A 22400-nucleotide genomic window follows, 5' to 3' on the forward strand; every position below is an offset into this window, starting at 1 on the left:
CCCCCCCTGAGAAGAGGCCCAGGGTACAGACAGAGTTGGAGGGTTTGGTTCAGTCTTCCAATGAGTCAGATTCTTCTGTGGAAGAACTTCAGGATTTCCCTCCCTATTCTGATTCAGAGGCTGAGGACACTACTCCCTCTGCGTCCCCTCCAGAAGATTTTTCTTTCTTTGAGACTTTGCATTCCATGAGGGAACATTTCAAATGGGAAGGCCAGGATTATTCTGATTCTCGTAAAAGGCTAAGAGAATTTTTGTTTTTGCCTCAGCATAGGCCCTTGGCTATTCCTCCTGTACTGGATGTTGTTCAGGATGTATTTTCTGAGGCTGCCCTTAACCCAGATTCTCTGCCTCCTGCCCCGGTTAAACCAGATGGATACTACAGGGTTCCGGAAGCCCACAAGTACTTATATAAGAGTCCTAGGGCTGATCCAGAAACTATTACTCAAGGCCCCAAAGGTGTTAGGGCTTCTGTGGTTAAGAATCCAGTTCCTCTGGACAAGGATGCTAGGGCCCTGGATAGGTGGGGTAAAAAACTGTATACCTCTTCTACTTTGGCTATGAGAGCTTTAAATTGTCAGTTTCATATGCTCAGGTATCAAAATTATTTGCTGGGCCAATTGAAATGTAAAGTAGATGCTTTAGCTGAAGGTATTGAATGTAAGGAGCTTCAGGATTTAGTGCATGCTTCAGACCAAGTTGGTAAGCATTCTTTGCAGTGTGGTTTTGATGCTTTACAGGCTTCTTCCAGGGTGGCTGCTACTAGTTCAGTTGTTCGCAGGCATGCCTGGCTTAAAGATCAGACCTTGTCAGAGCATGTTAAGGCTCGAATTATGGATGCTCCTCTGCAATCTGATGTTCTTTTTGGCCCTCCAGTAGAGTCAGTTTTGAAAAAAATGGAGGAAAAAGCTAAGTCTATGCAGACGGTTAAGGACTTTTTACAGGTTCAGCCCCCTAAGTTCAGTAGAAATTGGCCTGCTAAGGGATGGTCTTTCCCCTCTTCGGATTATCAATCTAGGGGCAGGTCGAGGCGTGGTAGAGGTAGGGCTTCCTCTCAGGGCCCTGTTACTTCTAGGACTTTGAGTTCAAGAGGGCAGGGGTCAGTCCTTTCGGAAACAGACCCAATGACCTGTGTCTTCAGCTGCCGGACTCTGCCTTGCTGGCAGCTCCTCTAGGGGGAAAACTGGGACTTTTCAAAAGGAATTGGCATTTGGTTACCCAAGACAAATGGGTATTGGACATAATAAATCGAGGCTACAAATTTTATTTTCACACATTCCCTCCTTTCAAAGGTATGCCGGATGTGCCTCATCAGCAAAGACTGGAAGCACAGGCACAAATTTCTTCTCTGCTTCAGTTGGGAGCAATACAGGAAGTACCTTCTGCAGAAAGGGGCACAGGGTTTTATTCCAGTCTTTTCTTAGTGCCAAAGAAAGGAAATACTTGGAGACCAATTCTGGATTTGTCCATTCTAAACACCTTTCTGGAAATTCCAAAATTCAAGATGTTAACACTGCAACAGCTGTTACCTATGTTGGGCAAAGATCACTGGATGGTGACTCTGGATCTCAAAGAAGCCTATCTTCACATTCCTATCAGGCCCAGTTGCAGGAAATTCCTGAGATTTCGGAATGGGAATTTGCTTTATCAGTTCTCTGCATTGCCCTTTGGCTTGTCTACTGCGCCCAGGGTATTCACAAAAGTCCTGGCTCCAGTAATAGCTTTTCTCAGACTAAAAGGAATTCAAATTTATCCTTATCTGGACGACTGTTTGATTCTGGCTCAAGGCAAGCACGAACTTCTTCAACATCTGCAGTATGTAATGACAGTTTTAAGATGCCTAGGGTATTCTGTGAACGAAATAAAGTCCAGTCTAGTACCCTCACAAGAGATGTGTTTTCTGGGTGTAAGACTGAACACCGCTGCTCAGATGGCATTTCTTACCCCGGACAAACAAAGAAATCTTCACCTATACTTCCAACAGTTATCAGTAATGTCCAGGCTGACTGCAAGGACAGTCCTTCAAGCCTTGGGGTTCATGGCATCTTGCATTCTAGTACTTCCCAATGCCAAACTGCATATGAGGAAGCTGCAATGGTATCTCAAAAGCGTTTGGACTCAACACAGCCACGATTTGGACACTGTCATTCGGATTCTGCCTTGCATTCAGAAAGAATTTGTGTGGTGGGCTCAGGAATGTCACCTAAACAGGGGACTCTCTGTGACCCAACCAGAGGCAAGTCAGATATTAACAACAGACGCCTCGGAGTCAGCCTGGGGAGCTCATTTCACAGGGAAATGGATTCAGGACCTTTGGCCCCCAGAGCTACTTCACTTGCATATCAACATGAAAGAGATGCTGGCAGTTCAATTTGCTTTGGAAGCATTCAAGGGCCTACTTCAACCAGGACTGGTGTTGATTCGAACAGACAACACAACGGTCATGTGGTACATCAACAAGCAGGGGGGAACTCATTCTTACCCTCTTTGCAGACAAGCAATGCTGTTATGGGAAACTGCTTTAAATCTGCACATCACTCTTCGAGCACAGTTTCTGCCAGGAGCACAAAATTCTTTAGCAGATGTTCTGAGCAGACAGATTGTGGATCCTCACGAATGGAAGTTGGACCCTCAGGTATTTCTTCAGTTGACCATGGCTTGGGGAACTCCAGACATAGATCTGTTCGCTTCTCCTCTGAATTTCCAACTGCCACTGTTTTGCACAAGGCTGTTTCATTCAACAGCCTGGAAAATAGATGCACTATCCTTCAGTTGGAGCAACCTTCACGTGTATGCTTTTCCTCCCTTGCCTCTTCTTTCAAAGGTACTGTTGAAAGTCAGGAGAGACAAACCTTGCATGATCCTTATAGCACAGGATTGGCCTCGTCAGCATTGGTGTACCCTCTGTTGAGGAGCTTAATTCATGGGACACCTTGGCCATTACCACAGATTCCTCACTTATTGTCTCAGGAAAACAATCATTTTCTCAATGTCAGGGTGCAATCCCTACACCTGACAGCCTGGCGCATTCTGTTTTAGAGAAGGAGGGCCTTCAGCTCCCTCAACAAGGTTTGGATGTTATTTTGGAAGCCAGGCGACCTAGTACTCGAAAGGTTTATGCTGATAAATGGAAGAGATTTTTTCTTTGGAGTTCAGCTAAAGGCTTTGATGTCAAATTGCCTAATTTGAGTTGTACATTGCAATATTTGACTGTATTATTGGACAAGGGCTTGTCCTTCTCTTCTGTAAAAGTGCATGCTGCAGCTATTTCCGCTCACTATGATTGTGACCCTCCTTTGTTTTCACATCCATTGGTTAAACAGTTTCTTAGAGGGGCAAAGAATATAAGACCCCACGAAGAGCTCCTACTCCTGCCTGGGATCTTAATTTTGTTTTGGAAAAGCTGACTCTGCCTCCTTTTGAACCTGCAGCTACAGTTGAATTGAAGTTGTTGTCTTGGAAGACTGCTTTTTTGTTGGCTGTTACTTCTGCTAGAAGGGTATCTGAATTACAGGCCCTCATGGCAGTGGAACCTTTTCTGATTTTTCACAATGACAGAGTTTCCTTACGTACTAATCCTACTTTTATGCCTAAAGTGATTTCTAATGTGGCATTGAACCAATCTATACATTTGCCTACTTTTTATGCTAACCCCCAAAATAAAGGGGAAAATTTTTGCATTCTTTGGATGTACATAGGCAGTTAAGGTATTATTTGAGCAGAACCAAAGAGTTCAGAAGATCTCAACAATTATTTGTTTCTTTTGCTTTGACTTCACAAGGGAAAGCTGTCTCAAACAAACTATTTCCAAGTGGATTGGCCATTGTATTGCTTTTGTTACTCTCATCATGGAAAGGATGTTCCAGTTGGGATCAGGCCTCATTCTACTAGGGCTACGGCCACCTCTACTGCTTTTTGAGAGGGGTAGCTACTAAAGACATTCTAGAGGCAGCTACTTGGAGTTCTGTACATACCTTTACAAAGCATTATCATTTACCTCTTTATTCTAGGTCTAGGGCTGGGTTTGCCACTGCAATCTTACAGGGCATGTTAGCAGCTCCTAATGCTATTTAGTTGACCAGCCTCCCCTTTTTTCCGTTGCTCTGGGATTCTACCCATATGTAAGGACTGCAGCAATGGGAGACGAAGAACATAGTACAGTTTTGTACCTGCCATAAATGTAGATGTTCGAGGATCTCCATTGCTGCAGTCCAATTTTCCCTCCCTCCTTCCCCCTTTTTAGGTTGGGTTTTGGGTGGTGTTTTTTGCATTCTGGCGTCTGAGGCAAGAAAGACTGAGTATATGGCGTCGGTCATGCGCATTTGTACTGGCACGTACTGACGTCAGTCTCGGGCGCCGATGAACGACGCCGGTTCTAGCCCTTTGGTATTCGGGCCGATTGTGGACAGCGGACTACCCATATGTAAGGACTGCAGCAATGGAGATCCTCGAACATCTACATTTATGGTAGGTACAAAACTGTACTTTTTTTTTCTCTAATCATATATTTATAATTCAGAAACTAACCACTGTTCTGAGTATTAGCTTATTCCAGCCAATTCATTTAAACCCATTCTTCAAGCTAAATTCACAGACATTGCACTTATCTTCCTTATCTTTCGACAGGGTGTGTGTTATTGTGGAAATAATGCCCACCCAGGAGTGCGGCATTGGGTCTCTACACCCCTGGAAGGGTGTTATTTCCACAATAATACACACACCGTGGAGGGCATTATTGTGCTATAGAATGGGCTGTCTGTAAAACTGTTGTGTTTTTGCTTATTTTTCTTTATTTCTATATATTTTTTTAATATGTGTTTGATCTAAAATAGTTCCTCCGCCTTATGTTTCAAACTTTGCTGTAGTATATGTTAATCATGTTGGAGGAAGCATTTTATATCCAAAATATAACACTTTAAAAATATCCAGGTATTTTCTTTTATTTTTTGGTCCCCTTACTCCTAAAACATTTTTCGCATGCTTAGTACCTGCACGGTTCTTGAATGAAGTACCGTCTTGTGAATCCGGCGGTTTGTTTGTTTTGATTTAGACGTGTCTTTCACGCAATGCCTTGCCATATTTTTTCTGAAACAGCTGCATTTTGACTTGTTTTGGCTGCTACAACTGTGCATACTAAAGCTTAGAAAGTGTTCTCATCGCAGCTTGGTGCTTTACCCATTGCTCAAGGAACATTTAAAAAAAAAAAAAAAAATTATTTTTCATATATTGTTGTTGCATTCTGTTGGCGTTGAAATGACAAGCAATTTCTGTGTTAGATTTTTAACACAGAAATAAACATATTCGGTTATTACTTCTGGAGATGAGATTTAATCTTAAGTTATGCCTTAAATTATTCTATCCTTAGTATTTACTTCTTTTTATGTTACTTGTAGAACAAGACTTGTACGTTTTTAAATGTTTTTGTTATCCTCTCTTGTAGTAGAAGACTGATAAGTTTCTCAAATGTTATTGCTTTGCCTCTCTTGTACCATTTAGAAATCTATGTAGAAAAAATCTTTTTGTTTATTGTTATAATTTTTTTTTTTGCTATTTTCTTATTCATTACTGTAATTTTAACTGTACTGGAGCTTTTCTCCCCGGGCCTCTACTGTAAACGGATATATGTCCAGCTAGACTAGCCCGGTCAACAAATGTAAAATAAAATAAATAAATAAATAAATAAATATTAGAAATAACATTTTTTTTTATTAGAAACGCCTTTGAAATTCCGCTTATTGCAGACTCCTAGTTGAGTTTCACTGTTTATTTAGTCATTGATTCTTCATTATGCATTAGAGATGTGTACTCCTTACTACCTTTTCTGTTAAGGAATGGATATTATATTTGGTTGCAAGCATTACTTCATTTTATTTTATTTTTAATCACAAGATTCTTTATGAGTTTTGTTTTACCCTATGAAAAGTTGTTTGCTAAAATGTATTTTAAGGGAAACAAACAGTATTTACACTTGATTAGGTTCATGAATCTTCACTAAGACATTCTTGGTTACTCTTATCAAGTTCATGTTTCTTTTTTGAAAACTTTTTTATGTTTGACACCCTGTCTACATTAAGTGGACATTTATTTATGCTTTTAATGTAATACAACTTTAAATGTGAAGGTATGTCAGTGGGTTCAATTAAGGCAGCTGTTTGTAATTTTGTAACACACACCCCTTTTTTGGGGTTTTAAATTGTGTTTGATGATTTTTTCCTTTGTCTGAAGAAGTCTTCCTACTAAGGGAGACGAAAAGCGCTTTACTTTTACATTTTCTAATAAATCTTTGGAGTTTTACACCTGCTGTTTCGGAACCTTTTGGTTTGTTTTTTGACAGTTTGTTTTTCTTCAGTTTTGGAATTGTTAGTTGTTCTCATGGCTACCGAACCCAGCTTGGGTTGCTCTGAAGATATTATCACTCAACCTTCTTTGCTGCCTGACTCTGGATCGAATGAAATGATGAACTTAACCCAATTAATCCAGCTTATGAATGAAAAACTTGAAAATCTTTCTACAAGGGTGGATAGCTTGTCACAAACAAACACTTCGGTGAGACCTAAAATCATGGCTAACTGTGCTCCCAGCACTCAACTACAAGGGTGTTCGACTACCTGTTATTGTTCTGGAAATGGAGCTACTAATGAAGGAGCGAACCACACTGGTGTACTACACCCACGACAGAATGAAACTGGTGGTGAAGTTTCCACTTTTTTTAATTCTACAAATGAAGCCTCCTCGGGGCTTATAGGGCTTCCTAACATGACTGAATGGTTAAAGTTACAACCAGTTTTGGGTTCCAACCACAACGAAAGGGTTGGTAGAGGCTCAGCTGGAGGAGGTGAGTCCTTACCTTTTAAATTAAAGGAAGTTGACAAGAAAATGTTGAAACTTAAAAAACTACAACTGGAAGTGAGTTACTTTGCAGAATGTAAGAAACAGGGAGTAGTACTGAAAGGTTTACGATATTGGCAGTACCCATCAGGTTTGGAAGCTGGAACAGAATTTTACAATGAACTTCTTTCTTTATTTGACAGACATGGTACCGAACTTATGGACATGATGTGTAAGCATTATGCCATATCCATAGAGAAATTGACAAATGAGGTCACTGGGTTGAATAATGACATAAGGACACACCCAGACTTTATGAGGTACCATTACGATTACAAGAGAGTGTTTTCATCAATTGACCAACAATTAGTTAAGAACTCTGAGGCGAAATTAAAGAAACTAAGAAGGGACATTAATGACTACAAAAATGGATCTGCTTACCCTAAACCACCTCCCTCTCAGGGTAAAGGCATTTTTGGTCATAAAACCCAACGCAATAACTTTGTGTGTCCTTATGGTAGTAAAGACCGGAGCCTGCAATGCGAGTAGGAACAGGTGTTGGAGAATTAGATGCATTTGAGGGAGATTGGAGAAATGATGACCCTGACTTGCGCCCAGTGAACAATTTGGCTAATAACAACCATTTTAACACTAATGACAGTAATGATTCTTTTTCCAACAGGGGCCAGAACCATCAACGGAGATACAATATGAGGGGCAGGAAAGAGAACATCAATTACAACAGATAACTTCAGCACCCGTCATTTTATCAAACAATACTGGAGACTTCAAAGTGTACAATTACTCTAATTTTAACATTAGACACGAACTTTGTAACCTTTTTAGCAAAGGACTGACCTTTGTACCTGATGAGCACTTTGACCTACCAGCGACTTTGATTGACTTGAAGTTATACATCCGAAAACTTAACCTGTCCTTGATTTTCAGAGACAAGCCTTTTGTAGAAGACCCTTTGAGGGTATCTAGTACTTACAATCCACCAATTTGCCCCCTTTATCTTTGTTTGAACACATGTGTGAGGCCGATTTCAGGGCTCTCTACATGACTAGAAAGAGGAATACCATTAGGAATGTTTCAGACAATGGAGTAGAAGCCTTGAACCTAGTCAGAACTTTACTGGTCAGAGTTTTGAAACCAGACAAAGGTGGTGGTTTGGTGATCATGGACAAAGAGGAATATGATAAGAAAATGTTGGACATTTTGAACAGTAACACCTATGTTAGATCAAGTATCAACGAAATGAATATTGCATATAAAAAAAATGTTTTCCTTCTTTAGTTAGATGTTAGTATGTTAGATCAAGTATCAACGAAATGAATATTGCATATAAAAAAATGTTTTCCTTCTTTAGGGACTTATTGATTGAAGGCTTGATCAGCATTGATATTTACAACTATATAGTGGTTCCCAACCCAAAAACACCTAGCTTATTTGGTTTACCCAAGCTTCATAAAAAACCTTCAAAATCCCCCTATGAGGGCTTTAGTCAATGCTAGGTCTTCTATTACTTATGCTTGTGCCAAGTTCGTTGATGAGTTATTAAAGAAGTATGTGTCCCAAGAGTTACAAATAGTTAAGGACTCCTGGGCTTTTTTAGAAAATGTAGACAAATTTGAATACTGTGACAACATTCATTTTCTTACAATAGATGTAGTCGACCTTTACTTCTCCATACCCCACGACATAGGGATTGAATATGTCACCAGAAACCTAATAGCACATGGAGTGGAGAGTGATGAGATCCGTCTAATTCAAGAACTATTAGACGTGATTCTGAACAATAATTATGTTGGATTTAATGGGGGCATACATAAACAAATAATTGGAGTAGCTATGGGTTCCCCTTGTGGAGCCAGCTATGCCAATTTAGTACTGGCCCAGTGGGAACATGACTATGTATTTAAGGACAACAATTTTCAGAAAGTCAAACTATATAACAGGTTTTTGGACGACATTTTCATTATGTTTCAGGGTAACGTAGGGGATGCAAGCAACTTTGTTGAGGTTTTAAATAACAGCACTCCATTTTTGAAATTCACATTTACCTTTGGTGAAGACACCATTAACTATTTGGATGTTGAATTGAAGAGAGACTACATCCACAGGGGTTATGTTGCTAAAACTTGCAGGAAACCCACTCACTCTAACACTATGTTACATTTTTCTAGTTGCCACCCGCTACACCAGAAAAAATCTGTTTTAAAGGGCCAACTAGTTAGAGCGGCAAGAATGACCACTGAAGACTCCGCCTTCAACGAGGAATGTACCTTGTTGAAATGCATGTTTATGAGTCGTGGATACCCCGAATCACTGGTGTATGACACAATAGGAAAAGTTTGTAGGAAAAGGGGTTTGGGTTCTTTCAATCCCATTCTGACTTTGAAACAAACCAACGTGAACCTGGCAGAGTCAGATGAAGTCACATTACAGATTCTTGGTGCCCACTCTTCTAGCATGGGTCAAACCATTTTTTCCCAAGAGAAGTACAATAAAAAAAGTTTCATTACTTCTTTTTTATTAGAAGCTAAATATGTTAGCAATGTACTTAGAAAGAATTGGCAGTTGTTATCTTTTGAAAAAGAACTCACGGAGAAAATAGGGGACAAACCTGTTATCATTTTTAGAAAGGGCAGAAACCTCAAAAACATTATGGAAAGACCTTCAATAAAGCATACTAGAACTGAAGGCACATACAAATCTGAGACATGCAACTACTGTAAATTTATATCTACAGGGTCCACATGTATAGTGAAGCAACGTCTGTTTAAAGCAAGGGGTCGTTACAATTGTAACTCAAAATCAGTGGTGTATTTAGCTGTGTGCCAGTCATGCCCTGCCTTTTATATAGGGAAGACTGACAGAAAACTTAGAGAGAATTTATGAACATACGTACCACATTAGGAAGAAGAGCAACACTAACGCCCTTGCAAGACATTGTAATAACAACCCTTCTCATGCTTTCCTTTTTAAAGTTATAGACCAGGTACTTACAGATGAAAGAGGAGGACCCCAACAATTGTTATTAAAAAAAAAAAAAAAAAAAAAAAAAGGAACTCATTTGGCAACTTAAAATGAACTCTTACACGTCACCAGGGTTGAACGAAGTTACTTCTTTGACTTGTTTTTTAAAGTTAAGAAACCTGCTAAGATAAGACTTCTTTCATCATTACTTAAACCTCAAGTCTGGTTTTTAAACCTTAATTCACAAATGTTTAACTCGAGAAACATTGGTTTTCTGACCTCTGCAGCGCTTCGCTGTACTTTGACCCATACCTTATTTTATTTTATTTTTATTTTCATTTTGCATAGTTTCGGTCAGGATTTGTATGTTTTATTTTTGTCAGGTTCTGCATTGTGGTCTGACTTGATTTTTGCTTACTTCTAGACACACACACCTTTTTGCGTAAGCAACAATGAGACCTTAATGTTTAGACCCACGGTATTTTGAAGTGCTATGTTTACTTATTGTCAATGTCATTGAACACCAACAGTTTTTTTTTTTTTTGTCTTCTGCTACTTTATTTATTACCTTTTTCACACACAGTACAAACTCATTTGCAGAACAATATGCCGTATTCATGGGCACGATTGTGAACTGATTTTTCATTTGTTTGTTTGGCTATCCGCCTTTTTCGCATGCTTAGTACCTGCACTTTTCTTGAATGAAGTACCGTCTTGTGAATCCGGCGGTTTGTTTGTTTTGATTTAGACGTGTCTTTCACACAATGCCTTGCCATATTTTTTCTGAAACAGCTGCATTTTGACTTGTTTTGGCTGCTACAACTGTGCATACTAAAGCTTAGAAAGTGTTCTCATCGCAGCTTGGTGCTTTACCCATTGCTCAAGGAACATTTAAAAAAAAAAAATTCTTTTTCATATATTGTTGTTGCATTCTGTTGGCGTTGAAATGACAAGCAATTTCTGTGTTAGATTTTTAACACAGAAATAAACATATTCGGTTATTTAATATTAGAAATAACATTTTTTTATTAGAAACACCTTTGAAATTCCGCTTATTGCAGACTCCTAGTTGAGTTTCACTGTTTATTTATTCATTGATTCTTCATTATGCATTAGAGATGTGTACTCTTTACTACCTTTTCTGTTAAGGAATGGATATTATATTTGGTTGCAAGCATTACTTCATTTTATTTTCTTTTTAATCACAAGATTCTTTATGAGTTTTGTTTTACCCTATGAAAAGTTGTTTGCTAAAATGTATTTTAAGGGAAACAAACAGTATTTACACTTGATTAGGTTCATGAATCTTCACTAAGACATTCTTGGTTACTCTTATCAAGTTCATGTTTCTTTTTTGAAAACTTTTTTATGTTTGACACCCTGTCTACACTAAGTGGACATTTATTTATGCTTTTAATGTAATACAACTTTAAATGTGAAGGTATGTCAGTGGGTTCAATTAAGGCAGCTGTTTGTAATTTTGTAACACACACCCCTTTTTTGGGGTTTTAAATTGTGTTTGATGATTTTTTCCTTTGTCTGAAGAAGTCTTCCTACTAAGGGAGACAAAAAGCGCTTTACTTTTACATTTTCTAATAAACCTTTGGAGTTTTACACCTGCTGGTTCGGAACCTTTTGGTTTGATTTTTGACAGTATATGTTAATCATGTTGGAGGAAGCATTTTATATCCAAAATATAACACTTTAAAAATATCCAGGTATTTTCTTTTATTTTTTGGTCCCCTTACTCCTAAAACATTTGGTTTGTTGGCAGTCGTTGGAGATTGAAGTTACTAAATAATGACATACATTTGAGTTTCCGACTTTTATTTTCTTCAGAAAATCCATGCTAAGAGAATAAGCAAGTTTGTTATTTTATAAGAGCAATAATTGAAATCCCTTTCCATTTTTGAGACTTCGTCCCCCCTTTATTTTAAGCTTTATCCAGATTTCTTCAACTGAAAGGTCCAGAGGTATGCAAACCTCTTTACTTCTCCTGCTGCTGCCAGTAGTCGTCTCTCTCACAGGCACACCTCTGCTTAAGAAAAAGCTTGCTAACACAAATCCCAATATTCAATAAAATATGTTCCTATTTTGAGCCTTTGTCCCCCGCTTTATTTTAGGCTTATCCAGTTATCTTGAGTTAAGAGTCGAGAGCATACCTCTCAACTGTCCAAATATTTGCAGAATATCCAGATTTTGTGCTCATATGGTTGGTCCATTCCTCCAAAAATCTGTAGTGATCTGTGAAATCACTACGGATTGAATTCCTTAAATAATGACAGACATTTGAGTTTCAGCCTTCATATCCTCCAGAAAATACATGCTAATGGAAACCCTGTTATTCTAGCAAATTTCTAAGTTTATAAGAGCACTATTTAAAATCCATCCATATATTTGGTCCTTTGTTACACACACACACACACACACACACACACACACGCACACAGTCTGTTCTGCTTTCTGTTTTCATGCAAGCATTTGATCTCACATACGCAGACAGCAACATAAACACTTTTTTCCTGTTTCATTATTTTTTTACTCTCGCTAAACAGCAAAAGTGCTGCTTAGTGAGTTTTAAAATAATAGCTTGATTGATCTCAATTTCTCTGTTACTCTCATACATGCATATACTCTCTCTCTCTCACACACACACACACACACACACACACACACACACACACACACACACACACACACACACTCACACTTTATTTTAATTTTTTCTTCTTTTTTATTTTACACTGGCTAAACAGCAAAAGTGCTGCTTAGCGAGCGTAAAATAATGGCGGAAGTTAGGATTTATTTTCAGTCCAAACTCCACTGCATCTTGAAAAGCTGCCGTGAAGTGGTGGACTCATCTTTCAGCGGGCATTACCTGTAGATTAACACCCTGCTGGAGAACTTTTGTTCTCCAATCAGGGTGCGATCTACAGGTTACCCATTCTTTAGAATAAATTAAATATGGGATTTCATTTCATCAGATGTAAATTCCTTAGAAAATGTGACATCAGGCATAAAACTACCTGAAGGATATCTTTCAACTTCAAATCAGATTTGGTATTTATGGGAAGAGAAGTATAGAAATGTACAATTAGATAAGGGCAAAGGAGTTTTAATTAAGGATCTATGGAACTCTCTACTATCAAACAAACCCATTTCTAAGTCGTATACGTTAGTTCAAAAGTACTTGTTTCAAAACACGTGTATTTGCTCATCTTATTGGAAGTTCATAGATCAGTCTTTTGAACCTAATGTTAAAAAACAAATTATTCAACTAAATTTAAAATGTATCAATTTAAAAAGACTTTTATTAGGCACGCTGTATGATTTTACATAATACATATGACTACAGCCAAAAAGGAAAAACACTTTACTAAAACATATCTGCTTGTAACATTGTAGAGGAAGCAAAGATACTTAACACTTTTTGGAGTTGCAAATTCTCACACCAACTTTGGGATATCCTCAGATCACATCTTATAGCATTATGTGGTAATATAATTGTTTTACTGGGTATATTTAACTCTTGGTTGCTATTTTTAATATGTTGTAATGTTTATTTTTATATAACTTTAATAAAAAGTTATTTGGGAAAAATGAACATAGTACAGTTGCGTAGTTATTTCACCTTAACAGTAGATGTTTGAATAGATCACTGTTACAACGATAGCGCCTTCCCTGAACAGGCTGGGGTATCATTTTCCCTTTTGCTCTTCTGACATGACTTGACCTCCCTGTTTTGGGCAAGAAAGTGCTGGGTTTTGATGTGTCTGTATGTCCCTTTTACAATACCACATCCTTGCATGCTAACAGTAGATGTACATCTCATGAGGATGGAGTCTGAAGCTTTGTTGACTGCCTGGATTTCCAATATCCTTTGCATGATGCATCCCATGTAGTAATGGCTGTTGAAACAGTGATCTGCTTGAACATCTGTTGTTATGAAAAGTTAACTACACAACTGTACTTTGCAGTACATCTGGCTATATTTGATTTAATGTACAAAAGATACCAAGGTGACCTCTTTTTGTTCTTTCTCCGAGAGCCTGATGTTTCTCACTGGCTTAAAATATAATGAAGGTTGTCAAACCCTCACTTCTTTGGGTGCGAACTTTCATCCTCTGTAGAGTTATTTTACTAGGATACAGAGGAATCTGCACCACTTGTTGCTTTGGTGTGGTCTACAGCAGCAAAAGGAAGGTATTGGAAACCTCCTCAGAGTTTGGTTTTCAGCAAGGTTATGGACTCAAGAAATCCAGGTTTCTGATGCAATCCAGGAGTAAGTGTTCTGCTCCAGAGTGGATTGCAGTTTTCCTGAAGATCTATCCAACTGTCCCACGCCAGAGTGGATCAGAGTTCAGGTTTTCCTTCATTTTAGTACTTGTAGATGAATTCCAAGGAAATAGCTATTGGCTGCAAATACCAGTTCTCACTTCTCTCCAGAATTCATTACATCCCCAGCTAAACATTTTACTCAATCACAAATAGGCACAACGGAAGACACTTGTAAAAGTGCTTGTGAAAGAACCATCCAAGAGATTCCACCAGGTAACAAAGGCAAAAAAAAAAAAAAAAAAAGAATCATAGGCTAACTCCGTGTCTCAAAGGCTTAAATGTCTTTATCCCAAAGGAACCCTTTTGAATGGTCATAGTGCAGTCCTCCTCTGTCAGAAAGAGACTGGATTTCGTCTTTGCACTTCAAAGAAATCAACATCCAAATCAAAATAACCAAGGAGTAAAGGAAGCTTCAGTACGTTAAGGTCAAAACTGTTGATTAGCATTTCAGGACCCAGTGTAACAGACAATAACATCCAAGCTCACAAAGTCTTAGTTCCTCTGACTGTATTCTGTCATTTTCATAGCTTGCACTTTAGAAATCATGATGTGCTGGGGCTGTCTTCTGCAGAGTAAGGACATTATCCATTCATTTGGTAGTTGCTTCTGTTTATTCTGAACAGTTTATTGCGGAAGAGACTTTTCTTAAAACTTCAGGCATCATTGCAGCATCCATTTTCATTGTCCATCAGACCAGGTTCCACTTTAGGGCCCCTTCTTTAAACACTTCTGTGTCCGTAGTGCTTCCAGATTCTTGGTTCTCTTTCCCATCCAGTCTGAATTTCAAAAGCATGTAGTGGTAGTTTGACTCTCTCTGTCCTTCAAGCAAGGAGATTGTTCTAGCTCCAGAAACTCCAGATTCCTCAGGCTTTAGTACCCATGGATGCAAGTGTTGCAAGATGAGTGGGTCACGACAATGGGCAGACCATTCAAGTTATCTATACACTTCAAGAGTGTCAATTTCATATCAGTCTTGTAAATGTAGTTAGTTTTTGTTTCTGTTTTCTTTCTGAAACCCATACCACAGATAAACATCTCCATTTAGTCAGATGACATGACAGTGGGCTGGTAAGTTAGCACATGGAGAGTAAAGGGCACTGATTTATTTGTTTTTCTGACATTAATAAGATAAGTACTGCTCTACTCTCTATTTTTCTGGTGCCTATACTCCCAATCCCAGCTATAATTTTTTCTATTCATTTGCCTTTTATTGTAGAACTCTAGAGCCCTAAACCTGCTGAACGTACTGTGCTCCATCCTCGGCAGCTTGCCTCTCCTGCTGTTCTCAAGCACCAGAGTCCACCACTGCTCGCAAGCAGTCAACAGCCAAGCTAATTGTATGCCTTCCTATGTGTTATGCTTTTCCCTAGAAAGCACACCGTCTTGGTCGACAACTGGGTTTGTGCCCCCCCCCCCCCCAATTTTGCCGTGCTGTGTAAAGTTCTGCCCATCAGGTTTTATGTCTTTTTCTCTCTCTTTCCCTACCCCTCTCCAGGAATAATACTGCTGTTGTAACTGAGTTTTAAAAAGGGAAATCCTCCTCTCCTCAACCTTGCGCCTACAGACCTTAGCAATCTACTGTTAACCCCTGAATCTCTTAGCCCTGAGAGTTGTGCATTTTCTAACAAGTTGAATACCCCCTTTAACAAATTTTAAAGTCTCAAACGACTGACTGACTGATTTATTTGTGTGCATCGGCTTAACTTTCTAGGTCCTGGCTCAGTAAAATATTTCAGTTCTTCATTCCTTAATGTTTTAGATGGCTTCACCCCCCCCCCCCACCACCCCCGACTAAAACCCGTAAAATCTGTCCATGCCCCATGGCTCTCTAGAGCTACCAAACAAAACATGGCTACCAAGGACAAAGCCTGGAAGCTTTGGCAAAAGCACAAAAAACCCTCTGACCTCATAACCTTCAAACACCTCCACAACCAAGTAAAGCGTCAATTCACTAAGGATAAAAAAAGAATACTATCATGCTTTACATAACCAACACAAACTTAACCCTAAATACTTCTGGAGCTCCATCAACACCCTTCTACACCCAGGATCAGAAACTAACCCCTGTCCAGACCCAGAGAAAAAAACCCATGGAGATTGCCACACTTTTCAACAATTATTTTATTGACATTATAGCTAATCTCACTACCAACTTCCCACAAACTAATTCTAACCAAACTAACCCTCCTGCTACTAATACCTCCCCAGCCCATACACACAACTTCTGTCTAGCTCCTATTCCCGCAGCCATAGTAAAGAAACTGCTTCTGAAATTAAAACCATGCACTAATGCCTGTGACAACCTGCCTCCAGAATTCCTACAAAAAGCAGCTAATTCCATTTCATACCCTGTCAACATACTTCTTAATAGGTTCGTTCAAGAGTCCTATGTTCCTTCCATTTGGAAAAAAGCATTTATCCTCCCACTCCACAAAGGAGGAAATAATATAGACATCTCCAACTTTCAACCCATTGCCATTCTTTCTCCTATCACAAAAATCCTCAAAAAATGTATCCACAGCCAACTCCTTAATTGTCTGCTTGACAGTAACATACTATCACCTACCCAGCATGGTTTTAGACCAGGACATAGCACCACTCCAGCTCTAATTTCCTTCTGTGTCTGTATCATTCAGGACCGTGATGCTAGAAAATTGCCTTCTCGCTATTTCTTGATCTGTCCAAAGCCTTTGATACCATCTCCCACCCTCTTCTTCTTAGAAAACTATCCAACATAGGTGTCTCTCCCTCTACCCTACACTGGTTTTTCAACTACCTCTCAGACAGGCAACAAGCCACAGAGTGGCAAAACTCCTTCTCTCCTTTCCTTACCACCACTACAGTTGTTGCCCAAGGATCTATCTTAGGTCCACTACTTTTCAACATTTTCATCAATGACTTCCACTTTAGTCTCACTCAAGGAACAGTCATCCAGTACACAGATGACTCGACTATCATCTGTACTTCCAACTCCCCACACAAAATTCAGAAACTTACCCAAACAGCCCTCAGCTCCACTGAAATTTGGGTGGCTAACAACCATCTAGCATTAAATCCTAAAAAAAAAAAAAAACTAGTGCTATTCACCCCCCAAGAAGTCCAGCACGATAAACAAAGACACTTTCTCTATTCTCTCTCATGACAATCCTCCTGTTGAGGTTGTCACTCATACTAAACTTCTAGGTGTCACCATAGATGAACACCTAACGTTTGATATGCATATTCACAACAATATCAAAAAATCTCACCAGAAATTAGGCATGCTTTATCGTCACAAAACATTCCTCAATCACTTCTCCATACTAGCCCTAGCCTCCTTCTTCCTGCTCCCCTCTCTACTTTACGGTGCTCCTCTCTTCACCAATATACAGGTCAGTCTTAAATCCAAACTACACTCATACTATAACAAAATTGCAAAGTTTGTCACCAATGGATGCCACTTAACCCACCACTGCACCTTGCTTCTATCACTGAACTGGCTAGAATTACCTAATCACCTTTCATATATTCAACTAACTACTGCCCATAAACTAATATGTAACCCATCCAGCTGCACTGCCCTTTCCAAACTATTTACTCTATACCACCCAAACAGACTCCTCCCCTCTGAAAATCAAATGCTCCTACAGGTAGAGAAACCCAACCTCTCTGCTGGACAATGGCTCCACTCCTTTTCTACTGCTAAACTATGGAACTGTCTCCCACTGTCACTTAGATCCACTAGCAGTACATCTATCTTTAAATAATCTTTGAAACATCCCCCTCCTCCCACTGGCAATGCCCATGTGCTAACTCCTCACAACCCATAGCCTGAATTTGTCTGGTCCCTTCTTCTACTCCCACCTTTCCATCCTCCTTCCCTAAATACCTCCTATACCTTCACTCCTGACAGATAAACCTCTTCTGTACCCTTGTGCAAATATACTGACAATTGCTAATTGTTTTTTTTAGCACAACCGCAGTGTCAATTACATTCTTCTGTCAGTACTCAGATTTACTCACAAGTGCACTGCCTTCCTTTCTTTCTTTGTCAAAAATTCTTACACAGATTAATCTGTCATGTTTGCTATTATTATCAGATAGTATGTATGGTATTGTTTATTTGAGCTATCCGTGTTTTTTATCAAATTGTATGTATTGTATTGTTTATTTGAGCTTTAATCTAATTGTTATGTACTGTAGATGTCACTGTGGAGCTTTTTTTCCTGAGGCCTTCACTGAAAATGGGCACTTTTTGGCCCAGTGGACCTTCCCAGTAAACAAATGTAATAAATAAATAAGTGCAGTCCTACTCAGTATTTTGGGATGTAATAGGAGTGTGGCAATAACCCATCTAGGCACACTGCTTCACAGTGACAGTACATATCCGTACTTTTGATGAGACAGAGTTTCAAGAGTCTGATTGGTAAGTTATTTGGCATAGGTTTTGGCAAAGTCAAGTAGACCCATGGATTTTGGCAGGTATACCTAGTAATTCTTGTGAGAATAAAGATGTACGCAGATCCTGACAGTCTGTGTGACCAAGCTAGTGGGTCTCAAGAAGATTGTCATGGAACAGATCACCCTCAGAGAAGATGTTTGTAGTATTATAAACCAACTATGAGAGAGGTCATTTAGAAGTACAACTAGAAATTTTCAGATTTTGTACAAAGGTTGTATCATTAAAAAGGATGCTTGCTTTTATTTATTTATTAAATTACTTAATAAATTATTTATTTATTGTACATCTGCTACAGAGGTTCATCCTGCAATCCAGGGTTTGATTTCCTCAGTTTTCTTACTTTGTGGACTGCCTGTAGGTCACTTCAAAGTTTATCTCAATTTTTTACTCTGTGACTGTCTGTAAGTCACTTGACAATGTCCCTCAGTTTTTTACTGTGTGGACTGACTGTAGGCCACTTGACAGTTTCCCTTTGTTTTTTTTTTTTTACCGTGTGGACTGTGTAGGTCACTTGACAGTGCTCTCAAGCTGGCTGAAATTGGCCCTTATGGATTAGTTCACTGCCCTGGTAAATACACAAAAATAAAAGTTTTATTTTTTCTTCCCACTGAAGCATTCATTAGGTTAGAGGAAATGACAACAAATGACTTTTAAAACCTATGTCTATTTCATTTCTTTTTAACCTAATAATTTCACTAATTAATAATGACTTACTTTCTTGTTCTGCTTAAACAGCCTGCCAAGAACAAATTATTGTAGTGCAGTCAGAAGTCAACTCTCTGAACTCTTTGGTAGAGACAGTCATTTAATTTATGTCTTCTAAAGAGACCTTGTTTTCCAGGCTGTAACCATTAGCATGATGTATTTTACTGAAGTAAGGAACAGCTAACAGCAGTGACAGGCTTATGATGCATTGCATTCAGATCACAGTATCTTTGACATGTTAGTAAATAGCAGATATCTCAGGAAAAAAATGAGTGTTTAAATAGTCTGACAAATTTGTTTGCTTCATTTTTTTTGCAGGAATGCTGTCTTTGCAGTTTGAGAGGTGGTGCACTCAAGCAGACTACTGACAGGAGGTAAGTAATGATGTGAAAGTAATCTAATTTGTCTGCATCTGTTTAAGTTTTGAAGCTGTTTTGCACCAAGAGTAGTAGTACTTAATGAAAATATATATGTATATATTATGTGTGTGTCTGTGTGTGTTTGTGTATAAAAAATGTGTAGATCCCTATCATAAGTTCGAAGTCCCACAAAAGCGTATCTTACAAGATCAAGCTGGAAATATCAAAAACCCGGAAGCTCGAGCAACAAACTACAATCACAACACCTGTATTTTTGCAGGGGGCCAAGCCCCTGCAACCCCGCTCACTGCAATAAGAAAGGGAGTAAAGCCCCAACTCACACAGAACCTCAATCATCCAGTATGACCACTCATGCTGTTCGAGCTTCTGGGTTTTCGATATTCTCAGCTTGATCTTGTAAGGTTCACAAATTGTGGGACTTAAAGCATATAATAGGGACCCTTGATAGAGAGAAAGATAAATAGATAGAGATATGTATATGTATCTATTCATGCATACACATGCATAAATATATATGCAGACAAACACACACACTCACCTTACCAAAGAAGTCATGTTATTGGAGTTTGCCCAGTTAATGTTCAATGATCAAGATTAAGTTATACTATAACTATATGCACTTGCATGTGCCTCTTTAAATGGGTGGACTTCAAAAAATGAAATGCATCTTGCATTTCCCCAAGATAAAATATAGTTTGATATTTGTGACCTGATTTATGCCTTGTTTTTGCAAATGAAAATGGTATATTTTTTGGTAACTCGTGTAACTAAGTTCCTTTGTGTCTTGGTAAAGATTTGACTGAGCTAATCTGCAAGGCTGATTTGCAGACAGTTTTTATGTGATGCATAGCATTCAGCTGACATGACCAATTCATAACTTACTTTAATAGATGAAATTCATATACATTTAGAAAATGCCACTAAATAAATACAGTTCTATTTTACTGTATCATTCTCAAAGTGCTTTCCATTTTAAACTTACTTAGCAATTACAGTTCAATGCCAGCATGGGATGAAGGTGACAGCAGATTAGAGTAATAAGCCATTTCAGAAATCAGACATAATGAAATAGAAGCTGAAGATTATTGAGACCACTATTCAAGTCTCACTACAGTAACTTAATGAATTGTTGCATGGGTTTAACTCTTTGAGTAGAAATGCATTTCTTCTGTTTGCTGTGTACCTCTCACATGACATAGACTATAATCCCCAGTATATAAGCAGTATGTGGAGGTGAAGTGCTTATAGATACCCATCTTTAATTGATGTAAACTAATTATTGGGGTTGGGAGTTGATGTAATGGTTAAGGTGTTTGCTTCACTGACACAAGGTACAGGGTTTAATTCTCACCTTTGAGAGGGGAATTGGCTAGAAAGCAAGTACAAATATGACTCGGGCATTGTCCATGTTGGTGTGAATGACCTGAGACGTACCTCCCTTGACTACATGAAAAGAGGCATAGAGGAGCTCTCTGATCATGTAGCCCAGGCCGGTATGACCCTGACCTAAAGCAGCATCTTACCCTCACCTAGAATGATGCCACAGTATAAAGACAAAATGATCGATTTTAACAGCTGGCTAAAATTTTGGTGTCATTCGAAGGGGATCCAGTGTCTGTCAGCCTGGGATGACATGCTCGACAAGCCACGTTGCTTCGCTAGGGACGGCTTGCACCTGTCACCCCTGGGCTTTCGGATATTGGTGAAGGCACTTGCCACCCCCATAGTGCCTTTTTTAGGCAAGGCTCAAAAGACAAACCCACCTCCATAGACAACACAATGAATAAGAAACTAAATGTAATGCTGCTAAACGCCAGAAGTCTAAACCTCAAGATGCACACACTCAAAGCCCTCCTCAGTATGGAGAACATCGATATCTGTGCAGTGACAGAAACCTGGTTCAAGGCTTCAGAGAGCACCCCAGCATATGCACCAGGTTATACCTCATATCATGCTTTTCGGCCCCAAAATTCGGACTGAACCACAAAAGGAGGGGGAGTATTCATAGTTATCAAAGATACCCACACCTCCAGGTTAGTGGCATCGCACAAAGCATCGGAGACCATCCATGTGCAACTAACAGTGGGCAAAACTGCTTTTCAGTTTGTAGCATGTTACAGACCACCCTCTCAAAATCTGGAATCCCACTAAGCTTTCCTGAAAACACTGGAGAATATGAAGATCTCTCCAAACACCATTATATTGGGTGACTTCAACTACCCAAACATAGACTGGGAGCATTACTCAAGCCCCAACACCCTAGCCCAAAGGTTCCTGGAATTTATAAACTCAAATGCTATGGAACAACTAGTCACCACTCCCACAAGAGGGGAAAACATACTTGACCTGATCATTACCAACATGGGGACTCTATGCTCCATACCAGAGGTATACCCCTCATTGGTGAGATCAGACCATAAATTAATCTCACTGGATACCCACATCCGACCTCACCCCAGCCCAGAAAACCACAGTGAAAAACTTCTCAAAAGCGAACTTCACACGTCTCAAAACCGAGCTGGAATCCTTCAAGTCCCCCGGGCCAGCGGAAACTACGGCCCAAACTGCCGAATCCTATATAAACGCATTCTATGGACACCTCCAGGAATGCATGGATCATGCTATCCCAAACAAAACCAAGACCCAATCTTCCAAAGGCAGGCATCCAGTCTGGTGGACCCCAGCCATAAATAAGCTGTACAACAGAAGGAGGAAGCTACTACATAATA

The 22400-nt window shown here is 39.2% G+C and overlaps 1 protein-coding gene across 6 annotated transcripts in view; it reads left to right on the forward strand.

Moving 5' to 3' along the window:
* KDM4C (lysine demethylase 4C) overlaps positions 1 to 22400 on the forward strand; it is a 3520425-nt gene that overhangs the window by 2587702 nt on the left and 910323 nt on the right. For all 6 annotated transcript variants that reach the window (XM_044061093.1, XM_044061091.1, XM_044061094.1 and 3 more), the window contains exon 16: positions 19610 to 19665. In XM_044061093.1, coding sequence (XP_043917028.1) covers positions 19610 to 19665 — 56 coding nt within the window. The remainder of the gene's footprint in view (positions 1 to 19609; positions 19666 to 22400) is intronic.

This window comes from Protopterus annectens, chromosome 2.part0 (assembly GCF_019279795.1).
Source record: "Protopterus annectens isolate FY-2018-M chromosome 2.part0, PAN1.0, whole genome shotgun sequence".
NCBI lineage: Eukaryota > Metazoa > Chordata > Ceratodontiformes > Protopteridae > Protopterus > Protopterus annectens.